This window comes from Phodopus roborovskii, unplaced genomic scaffold (genome assembly GCF_943737965.1).
Source record: "Phodopus roborovskii unplaced genomic scaffold, PHOROB, whole genome shotgun sequence".
Taxonomy (NCBI): domain Eukaryota; kingdom Metazoa; phylum Chordata; class Mammalia; order Rodentia; family Cricetidae; genus Phodopus; species Phodopus roborovskii.
The window spans coordinates 14,513,493-14,535,162 of record NW_026126416.1 but is presented as its reverse complement, the minus strand read 5'-3'; the positions used below and the strand labels follow the sequence as shown (position 1 = coordinate 14,535,162).

Here is a 21,670-nt window from a genome sequence, read left to right as displayed (position 1 = left end):
TAAGAAGTGTCGTTTCATTACAATCGGAAAAGGCTAACACAGTGATCAACTCAGATGTCTGCTTATACTCCTATACAAAACATCACAGTGGACCTGGGATTTGCCCTCCATCTTCTCTTCAGCTTGCCAATTTACCATTTCTCTGCATACTCTTTAGGGTACAGGAGGTAGACTTGATGGGTGAAAGTGTGCAAATTTTACTGTCCTTTGTTCAATTTTAAATAAACATTCAGTGAAAATATGTCAAAACTTCTGTTTTAAATAAACTTTATTTAACTGTGCTAACCTTCCTTTCCATGATAATTGAGAAGGAAGGCAATGACAAAAATCTACATAGGCAAGTCACAAGAAGAATATGAACTTCCCATAAACATTAATAAACTGAAACTAATCAAGTGTTCAGTACTTGCCTATCATACATTCACATACCTTGGGTTTAATCCCCAGCACCAGGAGGGAAAAGGAACAAAACAACAACAGAACAAAATAACTGAAGAACTGGGACTAAATAACTCCTATCTAGTATCACAGGACTACAGAAAACAAGGTCAGAGAGCAAACAGCTTTACTGCATGTATGGAAAAGGCACCTGAGGCCTGAGGTATTCCTATGATGCCTGTTCTCAGTTATTCTAGTTTTCAAGACATTCATGAATATTCAGTTATATACCAACATTTCTACAAAAAAACAAAAAAAAAAAAAAACAGCCAATTAGAAGTAATGAAGACACTAAGGTACAATTTTTAAAGAGTAGAAAGCTCAAAAATTAGTGGATTTTGATAAAGCCCCAGAGTTAGCCAGAAAACATTTTAATTAGGCCTAACTGAAGTCTTTTTCATTCATTAATACTAAACAACACTACATACTTTTAAAGAAGAGATTCAATTATCTAGAAGGGTTCTTAATGCACTACAAAAACTTTCCATCTTCATTCCATAACTCCTAACGACAGAGTAGTCTTTCTTTTTTGGCATTCTCTCTTTCCTCTCTTCCTCAGGACATACTTGCAGATGCACTGGCTGCTTTACAGACATGCTAAAAGTTCTTGCTGTGGTTGATCAAAGTTGGAATGCCTGAGGAAATTACTCAATTAGACAGTCTGGAATTGCATCCAGCCAAATAGAGTGCTCTACTTAAACATGTGTTAAAGTAATATCTTAGATGTCCTGGATTTAAGTTGAAAGAACATTTGTTTGCATCACACTCTGTGAATACTAAGGCTTAATATTAATGACAGTTCATTTGTTAAAACGGCCCAACTATACAAAAGACAATATATTTTGGCTGGGAGCAATATGCACTAAGAAAACTCTTAGAATCCTAAACTATCTAAGATCTTTTGAAAATGTCAGAAAAAAAATGGAATCCTGATATTTGTTCATTAGAGCATTTGTTAACCTGACATAGTCTGACAAAAATATAGTCTTATTTTTGTTAGTTAAAATATTTAACAAAAATCATTGTATTTACCTCTTTATGATTAATTTGCCTAATAATATAATTATTCAGAAAAAAATGACATCATGGTAGGTTTTTTCCACATTTTTAACTGAAAGTCACAAAGCTACAGTACAAAGAGTTACTTGTCAAACACAACAAACATCTCTAAACTAAAATACTGGCTTCAAGATTTGCACATCTGAAATAGTTTTAAAGTGTTTTAGTTGGATTCATTACGATGTCCAGGAGGAAGTTAGCACACACACACAGTACCTGAAACTGTTCTTTCCACATGAGCTACAATAAAAAGACAAATGCAGCTATTTCCCCAACACTGCCAGATTTGGCAGCCCACCTACACTTCCCTTCAACTTAAGTCATTGTACCTTTTAGCCATGTTGACAATAATACGGAAATATCACTCAAATAGAACTCTAATGACAGATCATGGAATTATAGTATTTACACCATCCTTCTTTCAAGACTTACAATGGGGGTGGGAGGGTTAACTTTTAAGTCCTCTACTAAGTACATTTGTTTTTATTAAAAAGATTTCTAGCCTACTACAAAATGTTGTTGACCTCTAGATATATGCCAGAAGAGGGAAGTATAAACGAACTTCCCATTCTGAATTCTGTCAGAAGCGTAGTGCATTGTATATAGTGTTGATGCCCTGTGCCAAGAGATAGGATGCTACTGTCAGGAAATGTACACATCAATCATGCGAGAGGCTAGATATGAAGTGAAAAGTATTGCCAGTAAATACACTTTAGCAGTAAAGATGACCAAAGAACTTTTGTCAACCAGAATGTTCACAATTTGAAGTTGGTTTTCATAGTGACATACGATCCTTCACTGAAGTTCTCACACTAAAAATTAGAAGATAAACAAACAGGAAATTTTTGTCAATATTTTGCACAATTTTGAAGCAATATTATATGGTATTCTCGAGAGCCTGAAAAATTATGTGCCATATTTCTTCATTCTTTCCCAGATTCTGAATTAAGATTGAAAGTTTTTTTATTTATTTCTTAAGTCCCAATCCCAGCGCCATCTCCCTCCTTTCCTCCCACTACCTCCACTCACTCCTCCTTCTATCTGCTCCGCTGAGAAAGTAAGGCCTCCCCTAGGAAGTAAGTACTAAGTCTGTGCCATCATCTAGTTGAGGCAGGACCACGGCACATCTCCACCCCCACACACCTATGTCTAGGCTGGGCATGGTGTCTCTCCATGTAGAACAGGCTCCACTAAGTCAGTTTGTGCATTAGTGTTAGGTCTTGGACCCACTGCCAGTGGCCTCATATATTGTTCCAGTCACACCATTGTCACCTGTATTAAGGGAATCTAGTTTGGTCTTATGCAGATTTCCCTTAGGTCAGACCTGACTCAGTGGTCTCTCACTAGCGCTAGTCAGCTGACTCTATGGGTTTGACCATCATGATCTTGACTTCTTTGTTCATATTTTTGCTCCTCCCTCATTTTAATTATACTTCAGGAGCTTGGCCCATTGGTTAGTTGTGGATTTCTGCATCTGCTTCCATCTGTTTCTGGAAGAGGGTTCAAGCTTCTCTAGGGTTATGGATTGTAGGCTGGGTACCTTTTGCTTTACTTCTGATATCTACTTACAAGTGAGTACATACTATTTTGTCTTTCTGGTTTTGGGTTACATCACTTAGGATGTTTTTTTCTAGTTCTGCCCATTTGCCTTTGAATTTTAGGATGTTATTGTTTCTTACCAATAAGTAGTACTGCATTGTGTAGATACACCACATTTTCTTTATTCATTCTTCAACAAAGGAGCATGTAGGCTATTTCCAAGATCTGGCTATTACAAATAATGTTGCTATGAACATAGTTGAGCAAATGTCCTAGTAGTGTGAATTTGCCTCCTTTGGGTATATGCCCAACAGTGGTATTGCAGGGTCTTGAGAAAGGCTGATCCCTAATTTTCTGAGAATCACCATACTGATTTCCACAGTGGCTGTACAATTTAAGAGACACACAAAAAAAAAAAAAAAACTTTTTCTTTTTTTTAAAGAGAGAATCCCACTATGGAGTTCTAGCTGCCCTAGAACTCACCATGTAGACAAGGCTGACCTCAAACTCAGAGATCTGCTTGTCTCTGCCTCCTGAGTAAAGGGATTAAAAGAAATGCATTGCTACACCCATCTTTGGTGTTGTTTGTTTTGGATACACAAAAACTGAAAATCAAAGGGAAGTAATTTGGGACTGGGGAGATGGTTCAAGGGGGTAAAGTGATCACTGCCCAAATATTAAGACTGAAGTTCAGATCTTCAGCACCCACATAAAAAAAAAAAAAAAAAAAAAAAAAAAAAAAAAAAAAAAACACAGATGTAGAGGCTGGAAAGATGGTACATACTACTCTTCCAGAGGACCTGAGTTCCACTACCAGAAATCACATTGGGTAGATCACACCTGCACTCACATGAACATGTAGACACACATAATTAAAAATAAATCTTTGAAGCAAAACAAAATATGTGTGGCATAACTTGCCACACTTGTCTGTAACTCTAGCATTGAGAGGCTGAGATTCTCTATCCTTAGTGAGCCAGAGTAAGTGACAGACCCTTCTCAAAATATATAGTGGAGCACATTAGAGGAAAACATGTGAGTTGCATTCTGACCTTTACAAGTATGTACAAGCATGGACTAGGCACATACATACATACATACATACATACATACACATACACACACACACACACACACACACACACACGGTATACATACATATTAAAAAAAAAAAAAAAGTAAGGCTCTATGGTGATTCTTGATTAGGCAGTGCTACACGGGAGCTGGTGGCCCTGAGTACTATAAGAAAGCATGATGCAAAAGGCCATGGAAAGCAAGCCAGTAGACAGCAGTCTTGTCCTCCATGGTCCTTGTCTCTAGGTTCCTGCTCTGTTTGTGTTCCCACTCTGATTTCCTTTGATGATGGACTATGATGTATAACTGTATGAAGAAATAAACACTTCTCCAAAAGCTGCTTTCAGTCACAACATTTTATCACAACAATAGAAAACCTAATCAAGACAAAAACTGGTACCAGAAGCGGGGTATTACTATGATAGACTTGGTCATGTTTACAGGAGAACAGTAGGATTTTGGAACTTTGAACTAAGAGCTCATTGAGTATTAGGAGCTTAGTAGGATGCTGTGAGAACTTTGAAGATAAGAATGCTGAGAGCAGTCCAAAAACTGAAGCTTGGCTTAAGAAGTTTCAGAGGAAGTTTGGGGAGTCCTTAAAGACTTACATTGGGGCTGTTTGACATTTTGAGTTTTAAAATTCTACGGTTCTGGTCAGCTGAGGCTGAAATATCAGCTGTCATTAAGAAGAGACGTAAACCTTTAAAGTAAAACCTTTGCTTCACTGGGTCAGCTGATACTGGCCAGCTAGGGCTGAAGAGCCAGCCATACTTAAGAAGAGACCAGTATGACTGAAGTGAAATCTTTGGAAGTATTTCCACGGAATCAAGACACTGAAGCTGTACTCCACCAGGAAACTAGGCTATAGCTTGTGCTGGCAACTAAATTTGTTTTAATGTTACCAGTTTCTAAAGTAGTACTGGTTTTGAAGGTATAAAGAGCAGCTGAGGCCTGGCACTGTGCAGCAGGGCTGGAATCTTTGATGACAGACCACTAGTGAAAATACACACTCATAATGTAGAAGGTCCGGGATTAGAGGAATCATGGAAAGCTTGGTACTGTGTGACAAGGTCAGAGTGCCTGAAAAGAGCCCAGGAGAAAGTATTGGTGGAAGTGTATCCTAGTTGCAGATATCTCAACATTTTGGAGATTCCCGTGCTATGGGACTACCACCAAGGATAGCAGCAGCTGTGAAGTGGAACTGGTCTTACTTAACCTAGGAGACAAGCTGTGTGTGCAGCAGACAACAGAGATGGAGAAATGTAGCCCTTTGGAGCCCAGAGGATCATGAATGGGTCCCAGAAGTCTGACAGAGATATTTCCACTTTGAAGTTGGTTTTACTTTGATTTGATTGTGTCTATGCCTTGATTATTCCCTTTTGGAGTAAGAACATATATAAGTTGTTTGGGTTTTTTTTTTGTTTTGTTTTGTTTTATTCTTTTACTGAAGCCTATAGTTAAGAGACTTAGGAATTTTACAAAGACTTTGGATGTTTTAGAAAAACTTTGAATTTTAAAAGAGACCTTGAATATTTTTGAAGACACTGAACTTTTAAAGTGTTTAAATTCTAAAGACTGTGGAACTTTTAAAAGTTGGAATGTTTTATATCATCATATTAATATTAACATGACATCTTAGGGACAAAAAAGAAAAAGTTATAGCTCGATAAGTGATAAGTGTCAAGTTGATAAGAGATCAACTGTTCTAGTTAGGATTTTAGCAACATGATACAAGATAAGAGTCATTTTGGAAGAATTAACCTCAACTGAGAAAATGTTCTGACACACTGGTTTGTGGGCAAGCCTCAGGGGCATTTCCTTGATTGGTGATTGATTTGGAAGGCCCAGCTCATTGTGGGCAATGCCACCCCCTGGGCTGATGGTCAGGATACTATAAGAAAACAAGCTGACCAAACCACGGGGAGACAGCCAGTAAGCAGCAATCCCCCATGGCTTCTGCATCAGCTCCTATCTCCAGGTTCCTGTCCTGTTTGAGTTCCTGCCCTGACTTGTTTTGAGATGACAATAGACTGTGCTATAGAACCAGAGGCTAAAATAAACTCCTTCTACCCCAGATGCTTTTGGTCACGGTGTTTTATCACAGCAAAAGAAACCCTAACTTAGCCCTGGTTTTGATACCCAACACATCCCTTCCCCCAAGAAGAAAAGAAAGGTGGTCATTCAAATTATATACTTTATGGTTACAAAGAAATGAAGTATGCAAGAAAAGTTTTAGCTTCAATCCTTCATTAACAAAAGGGGGAAAAAGTTGTAAAACTATAAAAATTTTATAAAACTGATGTCTGATATGATAAATCAAGTATCTGCAAATAAAAATGCAATGGTTCAAAAATGATAAAACTGCAATTCTCAGAACCAATAAATCTACTTATATCCGTGAATAGAGAGCTACAATATGTTTTAATACTCAAGATCAAATAAATTACTTCCACATACTTAAAACACAGAAATACCAACTCTACCATCATACCATTAGGTTGTTTTAGATATCTCAAAACTGAATATCAAATGAACCATATTCTTGAGACTAACAATGCCCAGAGAAAAATGAAAGCTCATACATGAAGTTACATGCTTCTCAAAAACTGCTAGGTCTAATCTTAGAACACATCTGATAGTGTCCACAGAGCTCATCAAGAATGGCTACAAAAGGCTAAAGAAAGTCTTCATGTAACCATCAGTACAGAGCAAATCCTGACGTGGTCTGTAGTTGTGTTGTCACTTGTGAGGGAAAAGAAAAAAAAAAAAAAACACACATATTACTTTTCCACTAAGCATGTACTGTGTGCTGGAAGCAGACATGATTTCTAGAGTCTTGGAAAGAGAACAGATGTGCCTACCTAATGTGTAAACACAGTAAGTTACAAGTTGGTCCTCAGTACTAAAGGCAAGAATCAGCATTAGTACTCCAAGAAGTGTTTAAACGAATGTAACTTACTTTTACCGTCCCAGGCTAAGTGGGCTCTGTCTGGTGCTTCTTTGTCTGCACATGGCCACCCACAGCCTGTCTTCTAATTAAATCAATGCTCTAGCAGCAGAGCAAGCAAACAAGGTGCCTCCCGTCTGTGTACAGCTCTTCAGGACACAGTTCCCTTGGCCAGAAGATGGAAATTCTTGGGAGAGGTGATTTTCTGCCCCTTCACAAGAAGAACTTAGAGACTTGGCTGGATGCAACTCCATGAAGTGTAACGGTGTGTACACACCTCAAAATATAAAACAAAAAATGCAGAGAAACATAAAGACTCCATAAGCAGCTGGAACACACAGAAATAATGAAGCACCACTGGAAATTCTGCTAGAGAGACAGGCACAATTGGGACTCTGAAGTCACTAGAGATAACAACTTTTTTAAAAGGAAAGAGAAGAACACCTCAAGTTAAAACTAAAATCCCATTCAATGAATATACTGCAAGCACTATGAGGTAAAAAAGCAATCATTTGTTAAAGATAAATCTTTTATTCCACATAAATAAAAAGCTTGATTTCCCCCTCCTGCATTACAAAGCATAAAAGACATCATCAGTGAAAGAGAAAAACTTGGACTTTGAAGGGCAGGAGTTGCAAATGCATCACCAGCCACAGTACAGTTAATAGTTGCTTATGTATTCATGACCTGACTACATCAAGCTGATTGGCAATGCTTATGTATTCATGACCTGACTACATCAAGCTGATTGGCAATGTGTCCAGCATCCCTGCTGGGGTGAGGAGAAGAAGGGAGGGGGAGGAGGGGAGGGGGGGAGGGGAGGGGGAGGGGAGGGGAGGGGAGGGGAGGGGAGGGGGAGGGGAGAGTTCAGTTCCCAGCACCAACGTCAGGTAGATCATAACTGCCACTATCTCCAGCTCAGGAGATATACTTCTAGCTTCCAGCCACCTGACATGCACATACCTACACACAGAAAACACACATATACATAAGAAAAATATTTTTAAAAAATAAAAAATAAGCCGGGCAGTGGTAGCACACGCCTTTAATCCCAGCACTTGAGAAGCAGAGGCAGATGGATCTTTGTGAGTTCGAGACCAGCCTGGTCTACAAGAGCTAGTTCCAGGACAGGCTCCAAAGCCACAGAGAAATCTTGTCTCAAAAAACTAAAAACTAAATAAATAAATAAATAAATAAACAAACAAACAACTGAAGTCATGTATATAACAGGTTACAGAAAACATCTGACCCCAGAGGAGCCCTCACACAAACTTGTCATATTATATATCAGCCCTTATCAATGTGCTCTTCCATCCAGGTATGCCTTCCGCTAACTGCAAGCCACACCATCTTCATGATCACTACACATTTCCAGCATGAGTATTCTTCAGGAATTGTATTTCCCCATTGCCTGAGGCACACAGACAATTTCAGTCAGAAATGTACAGTGCCCAGGGAAAGGAGTGTAGCCATCTCCTCCAGGTGAACAGATGCCTGAAGTGGGATCTCCCAACAACAGACTACTCAAAGGTGCTGGCATTCTCAGGTTCCTACAGATGCATGCAATGCGTTTCTGGCACAAGAGGATCTAAAGACACACAAATGTATAAGAATATTAAATATAGTAACAATATACAGTAATAATACAATATCTACTTTCTTCTTTACCACAAAATGCCAACCATCTGGATAAGAAATTTCATAAAGGACTTCAAGTTTATAAGCACACAATCCACTGGATGTACAAAGACTCAAGGGCAAGAAACTATGCCAAATGTTATCTTCTCCATAAAGGATTTAGTGATTCTCAACTTCCCTAATGCTGTGACCCTTTAATAAAGTTCCTCATGTTGCAGAGATCCCCCCCACACAAACCATATAATTATTTTCATTGCCACTTCATAACTGTAATTTTGCTGTTATGATGAATTGTAATGTACATATCTATGTTTTCCAAAGGTCTTACCCCTCTAAAAGAATCACTCGACACTCCCTGAGGGGTTGAGAATCACTGATTTAGACAATAAATCAGTTTCAGACATAAATTAAGATTTTTCCTTCCCATAGGAAGCATTTAAGGATAAACAAGTCATCCAGAAAACTAGAGGTTCACATAATTCAAGCAGAATATTTTGGAGATTTTGTTTTGTTTTGTTTTGAAGACAGGGTTCTCTGTAGTTTTGGAGCCTGTCCTAGAACTCTTGTAGGTCAGACTGGCCTCAAACTCAGAGATCTGCAGCCTCTGCCTCTTGAGAGCTGGGATTAAAGGCATGAACCACCACTGCCCGGCTGGAGATTTTCTTATATTGTTTGGCTTTCTTGGTTGGTTGGTCAATTTAGTTTCTAGTTTTTCTGCAGTGCTAAGGATCGAACTCAGGAATTCGTGCACATTAAATATGCTTTAGCACTGATCAACATCCCAGCCAAACAGAATACTTTAAACAAAAGAACCTATGTAACTTATCTTTTGTTACATGAATTTAAGTTAGTATTATCACTACTTTTTAATTTAATTTTTACTTTTTTTGTTTTGTTTTGTCTTGCTTCTCTGTGGCTTTGAAGGCTGTCCTGGAACTACCTCTTGTAGACCAGGCTGGTCTCAAACTCACAGAGATCGGCCTGCCTCTGCCTCCAGAGTGCTGGGACTAAAGGCATGTGCCACTACTACCCAGCTTAAGTTTTACTTTTAATTAAGATATAATTACATCATTTTCTCCTTCCCTTTCCTCCAACTCAAGTCCACCCCCTTCTCATATCATAGACTCTTTTTTTGTTATTGTTATACATATATAAACAAATAAATATATACATACAACCTGCTCAGCCCTGTTAGTGTTACTTGTACGCATATGATTTCAAAGCTGATATCTGGTACTGGATAACACTTAGGGGACTCATTCCTGGAGAAGACTAGTTCTCCCACATAGCAATTTAGTTGCCTATAGTTCTGGGTCCATAGTCAAATGAACTGACCAACATGCACTATAGGTTCTAACAAAATGAAAATCTCTTGTCAGATTCATGAGAAATTTTTTTCACATAGAACTGAAAGTAGCCTCCCAAAAGTTTATCACTCATAGTTCATCCATTAGTCTTCATTAATCTTTTTAAACCAGGTCTTAACTTTTATAATAATGAATCCATGAAAACAGAATGACAATGTTTCATGAGTAGTTCATTTTCACCCAAAAACATATGAAACATGACTTTTTACTTTGGGAACAATTCTAAGAAAGTGGTAGCCTATGAATCACTCAGAACTCTATCCAATTTTCTCAAAGAAAAAATATTATCAGATGCTACACTATATAAAATGTACAAAGTAATGGTCTAGCATTTTTAATCTACTGAACCAAAACAAATTTAAAGCAGTCTAGAAAAACAGTTAACACCCAAATGTATTACCCCAGATGTAAACACCAGATTGCTTCAAATATTATTTTCTCTGGTACAACAGAATCAGAGATGTAATACCCAATAAACAGAATCCATTTTCCCATTTGCTCTACAGAAAATCAGGAAAAGCTATAAAACAACATGCCACATAAATTCAACATCAACCTGCACTCTACAATGTATTTGAAGGCACCAGCCTTTTCACATCACAGGACACATCACACAGGAGTGAGCCACCTTCCCTACCAAAACCTGGGAGGGAGAAACTGGTCAGCATACTAGGTGAGGACTGAATGCCACTGCCCAAACATTATTTAAAGGAAAAATACCACCTCTTGTGAACAAAACTGGTGATTTTAAGATGACAACGATTGTAATTGTAGTAGACTAAATCATCCATTTCTAAGAAAATCTGGAAAATTATGGGTCTAGGTGGCTTGTGTGAACTGTATATGAATAAGAACAAAGTACAGTATTACTTCTCACTCATGTTCATGCAAACAACCACACCCAAATTTAGTGGGTTTATCTAACACACACACACACACACACACACACACACACCAAAAACAAAGGGGAGTTATTGGGAAGGATCTTAGGGATAAAATGAAAAAGTGAAGTGGGGGGGGGGGGAAATAACCAAAATTCAACATGCTCATGTATGAAACGGTCATACAATAGGTTTTTTTTGTTTCGGTTTTTGGTTTTTTTGTTTTGTTTTGTTTTTTGTTTTAGTTTTGTTTAAGAAGAAATGGGGAAGGATGATTACTTGAGGCAGACAAGCACAGCATACAGTGTAGAATCCTAGAACACATATTTGATTTTGGGTATGCACACACACCTCCATTCTTGTAATAATGCATTTGGAAGCCTAGTTTGCCTACCCGCCAGTACTGTATAAAGACATCTCTCTCCAAACAATGCACCTAGCAACCTCTGGTAACTATCAAAGTTAGACAATTTCTATTTAGATATGCTCCCAATATATCCATGTATGAAAAATAGAAGAACCAATGTAACCTGAAGTGGTTTTGGGTGCCTAAGAAGTAAAGCAAAACTGTGTCCTCGATAACCTTATTTTGCCATCTTATTCCTATGGATAAGCATAGGACTAAAACCAAACGCACTGTGCAGGGGAACACACACAGTAAAAAAATGATTATATAACCTAAGCTATCAATCAAAATAGAGAACCACCCAAATTCTGCAGCTTAGTAACCAGCCACTCCCCTTTTACCCTATAAAAAGAGCCCTTGGGTATCATCACTCATGCGGCCCTTGTCAATCTTGTACCTCTCTTGAATCCAAATTAAATTATCTTGCTTCTTTGTGTAAAGGTCCAAGACCAAGAAACACCAGATCCAGACCTGGCCACTGCATAAGTAATTACAGAAATGTCACAATAAATCTTGCTTCCTTGTGTGCTAACCAAACAGTTTCAGGGGAGCTTAAAAGAAGAGCCAAACACAATGGCACATGCTTGGAACCCTAGTACTGGGTAAGTAAAATCAAGCAGATTAAGGGTTCAAAAGGAGCTATGGCTAAGTAGCAAGTCTGAATCCTGCCCCTGTTACATTAGGACCCTACCTCAAAAAAAAAAAAAAGTTTTTAAGAAAAGAAAAACTAAAGTGTAAGAGTGTACACCAAGGTGAGAAAGGTGTGTGTGAAATACCCCATTTGTCACCCTGTCTTTTCCTCCTCTACTATATAAACTTGATACTAGTATTAAAATATATACTATTTGGAAAAACACAAATGATCACACCTTCTTAAGCACACGGCTAGGTATCTTTCTAGCCAGTAAGAACCATTAAACCATTTCATAACAATTACTTCAGTCTGTGTTTAGGAATGTGCTCAAGGAATTCATACCAATTCTATAACTGGCAAAGAAAAACAACAGGCAAGTTTATCATTTATTTAATCAAAACGTATATCCCTACCCAGGTGTGATAACACAAGTCTTTAATTCCCATCACTGGGAAGGAAAAGGTAAGCCCAGAGAGAGGCATACTCTGCCAGTTTGGGGCCAACCTGGACTACATAGCAAGTTCCAGGCCAGTGAGGACTAAATAGTGAGACCTTGCCTCAAATATCCATAAAAATAAATTTAAAAAAAAAAAAAAAGCATAATCCCAGCACTAAGACTATGGAAACAGGAGAATTATAAATTCAAGCTAGCATGGACTACAATAACAAGACTTTATCTTTAAAATAAAAAAAAAAAATCACTTTTTAAAAAACTTAATTTTAGGCTGACACAGAAGGATCTCTTTGAGTTTGAGGCCAACCTGGTCTACAGTGATTTCAAGATAACCATAGCTGGATATGGTAGCACACACCTTTAATCCCAGCACTCCAGAAGGCAGAGGCAGGTAGATCTCTATAAGGCCAGCCCAGTCTACAAATCAAATTCCAGGACAGCCAGGGCTAGACAGATATACCCTGTATTGAAAAACCAATGGCAGTGTTGGCACACACCTTTAAACCCAGCACTCAGGGAGCAAAGGCAGGCAGATCTCTATGAGTCTGAGAATAGCCTAGTCTCCAGAGCGAGTTCCAGGACAGACTCCAAAGCTACAGAGAAACGACCTCAAAAACCATAAAAAGAAAAACCAAAATATAAACACACACACACACACACACACACACACACACACCAGCACAAGCCCTTTTGCCCTCTCTGCAATGAGTCAGGCCTGATGCTACATTACCTGCGATTCTAGTTCTTGGGTGCCTGAAGCAGAAGAATCACAAGTTCAAGGACAGCCTGAACTACTCTAGAGAGGCCTTATCTCCTCCCATCACACTAAAAAAAAAAAAAAAAAAAAGCACCCTCCTAAGTCCAAAGGATAAGGTACATCTAGGATGAGAGATAAGTGAAAAAGATGACTAACCTTAAAGATGGATGTTACTCTTGAATGTAAAACTATATAAATCAGATTTTGTGGTTTTTCCCATTCCAATAGGCCCAAAGGACTGAGAATGACATATTCATCTAAGCAGGGAAAACATAATCCAATTTTCTTATTCTTTCCAATGACCCAAACTAAACTCTTCATAGGAAAATCTATCCTTGATTTAATGTAATGCATTTCAAACACTTAGGTGACAGAGACTTTAGGAGACAGTAAAGGAAATGACCATATAATTCTTAAGATACAGGAAAAACCCTTCCAGTTGTAATTTAAAGTATGAACATACATTTCAATAAAAGATATAATATACCTAGTCCTAGTTTGCTTCACTGTTGACGTGATAAACACCATGGACAAAATGAAATTAAAGCTTGCTACAAATTTGGCTTAAATTGTGGTAGTGGTCTTATTCTTGACTAGGGGGATTAACATTTTCTGGAGGTCCCAGCAAGGTTCATACCACCCACCCAAATTCTAAAGCTGGACCTTCACATGGGAACTCTGGGGCTGAGGAGCCGCTTCAGGAGGCAAGTGCCTTGAGACATTCCAAGGCTCCAAGGCCACTTTCAGTTCACAGACAATTAAGAAATACGAGTTAATGGTCAGTCACCTTATAAATGATCAAATTCTTGAAAGTGTTCAGAACTGTACTTGTAGTCATGCTAAGTTTTAATGTGATTAATTACTTATTTATTTAGCCTATATGTGTTTTCAAGGTTAAGCCTAGATTTGTCTAGCTCAGATATACTTAATAAACAATGGTCCTCAAACTTGTCAGTGATCTGAGGAATATGACATTTAAAATATTTAACAGAAAAGTTTACTAAGACAGAGAGCCCCAGCCCCTAGCAGTAACTCCAAGGTCTCCGAAGAAGATGATGGGACACCAAGTCGACTCCACCTGGATTGTGATAACACTAACCACTGGATAACGATGCCTCAATGCTGCACCTAACATCAGGATCCTACCCAAACAAGCAGGACACTGGAGAGTTGACTGCCCCACTTTGCCTAGACAAAGTAAGGTCAGTCTTCCCCATGTTTCTCCTCCACAGAAAAACCTCTCAGCTTCTGGGCCTGGTGGCCAAAGACCGATTTTGTCCTGATACCTCTGCCCCCAATGCCTACCACAGGAGGCCGGGATGCATCTAGGTAATGAACTAGTCTCTACATTTTAAATGATACACAGACCATTTGGATTATCTTCATGCTATAATGTATTCTTCCCAGATCTCTGATGGTATTGACAGCTAGGCTAACTATAGCTTAGCAGCAGCAGGCAACCAAATTCTTCCCCAAGGCTGCAGCTACCTTTTTAATTTCAGATATAAAAATTCAGCCTTGCCTTTTTAGTTAATTTCAGATATAAAAATTCAGCCTTGCTTTTTTTCTAGAGCTACTAAGTATCCTTCTGAGAAAAAAGTAGGCAGGTTTGCCCTGCTAACAAGCTTCGTATTAAAAGAGAAACAGGTTTCAAGATGTAACTTTAAACTAAAGGAACGTAATGTGAAATGACTATTCTCAGTAATAACTGCTTACGTCTCTGATAAATGATTAGATGAAAAGGAAAAGCACTAAAATCTATGCAAGTTTTGAGGGTCTAAGAAAGTGTTTAAGATATATAAAGGTCTGAAGATGTGAAAGCTTAAGTAAGTTCTGAGGGTCTCAGAAAGTGATTTAAGATGTAAATGCAAGTGGTAAAGGTATAAATAAGTGATTTATGCTATGTGGAAATGGGAAATGTTTCAGATTTCCTTCCCCTTCTATGCTATTGTTACAAGAAGATTTAAAAGTTCAGAGTTTTATCACTAATCAATGGAGTTCTGATAAGCTGGTAGAGCAGTGACTACTTGTTTAGTCACAAGTTCAAGATTTTAAATTTTCTTTGGTTGTATTCTAAGTATAGACTTAAAGGCACTTTTCATCAGGCTAAAGACATCTCTCTGTCCAATCTACATTTAGCTCTCTAGACAGAGGAAAAATGTTCATGCTTCTTAACCCAAATCTATAATCTTCTAGAACTTAAAGATGTGAGTCTACTCCAACTGTTTACAGACACCTATCGCCTTTCTATTCTACAATGTAGTTTTCATTACAGATTGGTAATGCTAATGTATCTAAAACCTTTTATGTCTTTTTGTAAACTAAAAAAAAAAATCATGTTAAGTCAGGCAGTGGTGGCACATGCCTTTAATTCCATCACTCAGGAGGCAGAGACAAGTGAGATCTCTGTGAGTTCCAGGCCAGCATAGTCTACAGAGCAAGTTGCAGGACAGGCTCCGAAGCTACCCAGAAAAACCCTATTTTGAAATACCAAAAAAGAAAAAGAAGAAGAAAGAAAGAAATCAAGTGAGTCATAATATTTGGATCTACTTCACAGGTCAAAGAACTCCAGATAAGTATAGCCTAAGTTTCCCCACCTGTCTATTCCTGAGGATGATCCTCCCTCTCCCCCTCACCCTTCTCCTGGTCTTGGCTCCTCTCCTTCCCCAACTACTAGGACTATGGGCCTGAAATTGAAAATGTAGTATTTGCCTTTAAGTTTCTAAATTTTAACTTCTGTCCCTAGTCTATATCTAATTCAAAGTACAGCTCTATAGTTAAAAGATCAAAGTACAGCTCTATAGTTAAAAGAGAGGGAATATACAGAAAACATGGCTAGGACTTTCAGTCAACTCCAGAGCTACTTTCCCAGGGGGCAGTATTTGACTGATGCCCTGATATCAGCTTGAGAATGTCTACTTTACCTAACACCTCCTCCTTCACACTCATTGCTACTCATCGCCATGTTTTAACTTTCCACTCCAAGAAGTCTTCATATCCAGTAAAATAGTCATCTCTAGTAACCTGGTCAACTCACTAACAAATCTATCCTCTCCACATTTAAGTCTTCTCCAAGGCCTCAAACACATCAACACTCCAGAGTAAGAGAAACTATGGAATACCAAGAGCCTCCCCGACTCAACTGAGTGCCCACTGTAAACCTCTGGCTGTCCTGGAAATCCCACTGGAACAAACAACCTATAGCTTCTGGTCCTACATCGGTTACATCTGTGATAAAACTTGTCTTTCCACTTTAGACACTTCTAGAGAACTGAAAATATGTGTCTGTTAAAGGCATATCTCAAAATGTTCTACTGAAAATATCTATCACCAATGACTTTTATAACTATGAATCCTACAAAAACAAGAGGAAGAAGGGACTGACCAACTTTTTTATTACTCAGGAAAAGTCACCAAGGAAAATATTTTTAAAAATTGTTGTTTTAATCTCAAAATCTTTATATAGCTTTGGTAATATTGGTCGGAAAACATTGGGTACATGACTTGTGGCTGACTAATTCAGCATCTTCATGCCATTTAAAAATAAGGAATGTAAATTCAATTATTTTAAATAAAACATAAAAAGAGAAAAGAAATACCTCAAGTTCCACCAGAGCAGCAGTCACTGCATCTGTCGCAAGAGCACCAGCCTGTAGCTTCTCAATTGCCTGTGAAGCGAAGAGAAGAAATTACTCACTGTGAAACTAGCTGCTCAAACATATTATTGGCATGTCAAAGACTTAAAAAGTATGACAGCTCAAGTTAGTAAAAATTGGTCAGCATTTCCATTTCACACTTGAAGGCAAAGCGTCTGACCTGCTGACACTATGTCATTAAGATGTGGTAATGTTGGGTGTCATTCCTGGATACATGTGACCTGTAGGCTGCAAGTTGGACAAGGCTACTTTAAGACATACATTTCTCAGATTTAAAAAAAAAAAAAAAAAAGTACTATTCATTACTCAGACTAATTATCATTCTTAATATTATCCAAATTAAAACAATGACTGAAAATTAACAACTAAGGAAGCTGGGGAGATGGCTCAGAGGTTAAGAGCACCAGCTGCTCTTCCAGAGGACCTGAGTTCATTCCCAACAACCACAGGGTTACTCACAACCATCTATAATGAGATCTGGTGCTCTCTTCTGGCATGCAGGCATAACACTACATACATAATAAGTAAATGCATCTTTTTAAAAAAAAAAAAATTAGCTGCTAAATGTGAAGTATAAGAAGTTGAGTAAGTGAAAGAGCTTCATTGTTCAGAGTACTTCAAAAGAGCCACAGAAATGATGGGTCAGTTCAGTAAAGATACCCTGACAATTTATATTTCACATAGAGAACTGCATCTCAGACCCAGCTAACACTACCACTATTTCTACTCTCCCCATACATGCATATCAAAAACAGTTAATTGTTTCTAACTCACAAAATCTTCTGATAAACCAGTTATGGCTGCCAGGGCCATAATAATGTCTAGACCATGTCTGCAGAGGGGGTCTCTGAAGATGTCCATGGCTGGTGTTGCCTCAGGGGATCACAGGAACCATGTGCTGAGCTGGTCCCACCCCTCACTGGCCCTGGAATAGCTAACCCTGTCCCTCACTAGTCACTGCAGTGGGAGAACTGGTCCCTCCACCCACCATGGGAAAGCTGGCTCTCCCAGCCTTCGTGATAGATGGTCCCACCCCTCAATGTGGACAAGGGAGAACTGGTCTTGACTGATAGCATGGGTAACCTGAGAGGGACAGTACCAGTGACCCAGACCAAACAGCTCAGCTAGCACTCAGAGCCTTGGTTTGGCCTACCCTAACACTTACCATATCTATGACCTGTTAAAGATCATGAAGGGATTGGTCCTGCAGTACGATAAATGCAGGATCCCCAGGACTCAAGGAAATAGCAGGATATCCAAGAGGAATTTCAGTGAAAGTCCAATAATGATGGTGTGTCACAAATCTTGAACCAGACCAATGGCTCATTGCAGTAGACAATTGAGTGCACCTGATTGAACAAAAGGATACACTACAAGACACACCACAGTACCGAATGCCTCTAGAATGAATAAAGAGGTGTTGAAAAGACATGAAGTGGGGTATTTTGTTTTGCTTTGTTTTGTTTTTAATTGATTTTTGAGGGGGAAATTCTTTTAGGGGAGGGATGCTGCAGGGGTAATGGGGAGGATATAGAGGATATGGGAGGTGAATGGGATCGGTATGCATGATGTGAAAGTGCCAAAGAGTCAATAAAGAATTATGTTATTTTTAAAAAAAAAAAAAAAAATGGCTTTTAGGGGCTGGAGAGGTAGCTCAGCAGTTGAAAACACTGGCTGCTCTTCCAAAGGACCTGGGTTCAATTCCCAGCACCCACATGGAAGATCACAGCTGTTTATAACTCCTGTTCCAGGGAGTCCGACACCCTCACACAGACATATACAGGCAAAATAAATGAAATAAAAATAAATTACTTTCTTTAAAAATGGCTTTTAAATACATTATTAAAACTCTAATTCAATTAGCAAAGACAAAGCCCAAAAACTAATAATCTATTTCTAATTAAATGTTTTATTATTTTATTGTATGTATGAATGTTTTGCTTGCACGTCTGGATGTGTACAACTTATGTGCCTGGTGCCCTCAGAAGTCATAAGAGGATGTCAGATTCCCCCAGGACTGCAGTTAACAGATAGTTATGAGCTGTCATGTAGGTGCTGGCAACTGAACCTGGCCTCTCTCTAAGAACAGCAAGTAATCTATTAATAAGAAAAAAAGCTCCTAACTCTGATACAGTATCTTTCTTGTAAATGGCACTTAAATATGAATGAAAGGAAAAATATCCATGTTTACCTGATTGGCAGCTTCTAATTGCATAAAAAGTAATAGAAAGTTTGCCTACAAGACTTATATAGTCCAAATCAAAATAAAAACAAACAATATTTTTTCTGAGATCATTCCTGCCCCCAAACTAATTATTCAACAATTTAGCAAACCTCAGAAGTCAAAGGCACACAAGTGAACAGGACAGAGCTCAGGGCACTAGGAAGACAGGTGTCTGCTGTGCCCGTGCTAAAGAGCAGTGCAGGGCCCACAGTCATTTGAGAAGACACTGGCATTTGACCTCTTTCTTTTCTTTTTTTTTTTTTTTTTTTGGTTGTTGTTTGAGACAGGCTTTCTCTGTAGCATTGGTTGTCCTGGAAGTCGCTCTGTAGACCAGGCTACCCTCAAACTCACAGAGATCCACCTGCCTTTGCTTCCCAAGTGCTAGGATTAAAGGTGTACACCACCACAGCCAGGCTTTTCTTTCTTTCCTTTCTTTCTCTCTCTCTCTCTCTCTCTCTCTCTCTTTTTTTTTTTTTTAATGACTTCACATCAAGAAAGAAAACATTAAGCATTTATTCACAAGAAGGCAAAGGCAGGTGAGTCTGAGGACAGCCAGAGCTACAAAGTCAGACCCTGTCTCAAAAAAACAAGTGTAAGAGTGTGTGTGTGTGTGTGTGTGTGTGTGTGTGTGTGTGTGTGTGTGTGTGTGTTCTCCAAATTTAAAAAAAAAAAAAAAATTTTAAAGGAAGAAACTACTTAACATGAACACTTTTTCCCACCTTTCCAAAGAGTTCAATCAATGTGGGAATGTTTAAAAAGATATGGTTATATGTGCCCATTACTATAAAAGCACACACTTTAATCTGGGGAAGGAGAGGAAAAAGTTAAACATCATTCAAAGAATTAAAAACACAGATTAAACTAAAAACTGAGGATAAAGATCCTACAAATATGAATAAAGTAACTCTGGGATCAAGCCAAACTTCACTGGAAAATGAAACATAAAACATTAAATCTCAAGGTAAAGTTTCATATGGAAAATCACAAGCATTATACCCACTCTGCTCATACCTTCTGACAAGCTCGTTTGCATACATGTTTATATTCCTTGGCTTTGGATTCAGAATGATAACCTGCACCTACAGGGGAAAAAAAAAAAAATGTTAGTTATAGCTAAAATACCAGTGACCCTCCAACTAGAAAAGTAGTCTACACACATAATTCTAGTGCCTTGACTGTATGGGATTCTAGACTCTATTTAACAGTTGATATAATGCTTTTCTCATTCAAAAAAGTGTCCTGTCAGAGCTCCTAAGAATAGCTCATGCCTCCAAAGATCCTTCACATGGTCATTCCCCACCTCAAGAACCTCTACCAGACAACTTAAGCTCTATTTCAAAAGATGCCCACTCACACAAGTTATTCTCTGATCTCCATAAGTGTAATGATCTCCATAAATTTCCTGTGGCACAGACCCTTTACCACCACCACACATGACAGACAGACAGACAGACAGACAGAGAGATGTAACTGATAACTCTAATTTATTATTTTAAAGAATAGTAAACTCAGGAGTTCCTCTGGTATGGTTGATAATGCAGGTGGTGCCAGGATTAAAGAACTTTAAAGTCCCTCTCTAGTGATCTCTTAAAAGCCCCACTATTTAGGAAATTATTATTAAAAATCTAAAATTCTAAAGAATTGTCCAAAAATCCTGATGGCCTGTCATTTAAACAAGTACCCAGAAAGTTACTTAAAAATTTGGCTCCAAATAAACTAGCTTCCTTAAGGAAATTTATTCTTACAACTAGAGAAATGGCTCAGTGGTTAAGAACACTTGCTGCTCTTCCAAAGAAAGCCAGCTCAGTTCCCAGGACCCACATTAGGTGGCTTACAACCAACCACCTAACTCCAATATCTTCTTCTGGTCTCCACAAGTGCACACATGTGTCACACACACAGACACAATACATATGAAAATTTTAAACATTTATTTTATTACTATTGATATCTGTCTGTATAATATGTGTATATTCATATAAGTTTCCAAGGAAACCAGAAGAAAGTGTTCCATCCTTTGAAGGTAGAGTTACATTTGACTCTGAGCAGCCCAACATCAGTGCTGGAATGTGAACTTGTGTCCTATTCAAGAGCAAGTGCTTTCTGATGTCTTTTAAGATTTATATATTTTTATTTTACATGTTTGGGTGTTTTGCCTGAAAGAATGTCTGTGCACCTCTTGCATGCAGTGTCCCAAGAGGCCAGAAGAGGGCACTAGATCCCCTTGAACTGGAGTTACAGGCAGTTGTTAACCACTACATAGATGCCGGGAATTGGATTCCAGTCCTCTAGAAGAGCAGGCAGTGCTCTTAAACACTGAGCCATTTCTCCAGCCCCTTGTTTTTAATTAATTGAGCTAGGGATGGGAGTAGAAAGAGAAAGGGGAGCAAGAGGAGGAGGAGAGACAAGAATGCTAAACTCGTGATAAATAAGGTTCTTATTAAAGGCCTTTCACTAGATTCCATATAGGTCAAAGCTAAGTAAGATTAAAGTTACATGTCTAAGCCTCTAACTCTCCTGTGGATCTAGTGGAAACCGAACACAACTTTTCTCAAGACTGAGAGAAACCTGATCCACAATGTTACAGGAACCTGAG

The 21,670-nt window shown here is 38.4% G+C and overlaps 1 protein-coding gene across 5 annotated transcripts in view; it reads right to left on the bottom strand.

Annotated features, from left to right (window-relative positions):
* Tasp1 (taspase 1) overlaps positions 1-21,670 on the bottom strand; it is a 201,562-nt gene that overhangs the window by 171,026 nt on the left and 8,866 nt on the right. For all 5 annotated transcript variants that reach the window (XR_007834444.1, XM_051183284.1, XM_051183283.1 and 2 more), the window contains exons 3-4: positions 20,086-20,153; positions 16,794-16,862 (exon numbers count right to left, since the gene is read on the bottom strand). Coding sequence is in view for 4 of the 5 variants with exons in the window: in XM_051183284.1 (XP_051039241.1) it covers positions 16,794-16,862; positions 20,086-20,153 (137 nt within the window). In the remaining variant the exon portion in view is untranslated. The remainder of the gene's footprint in view (positions 1-16,793; positions 16,863-20,085; positions 20,154-21,670) is intronic.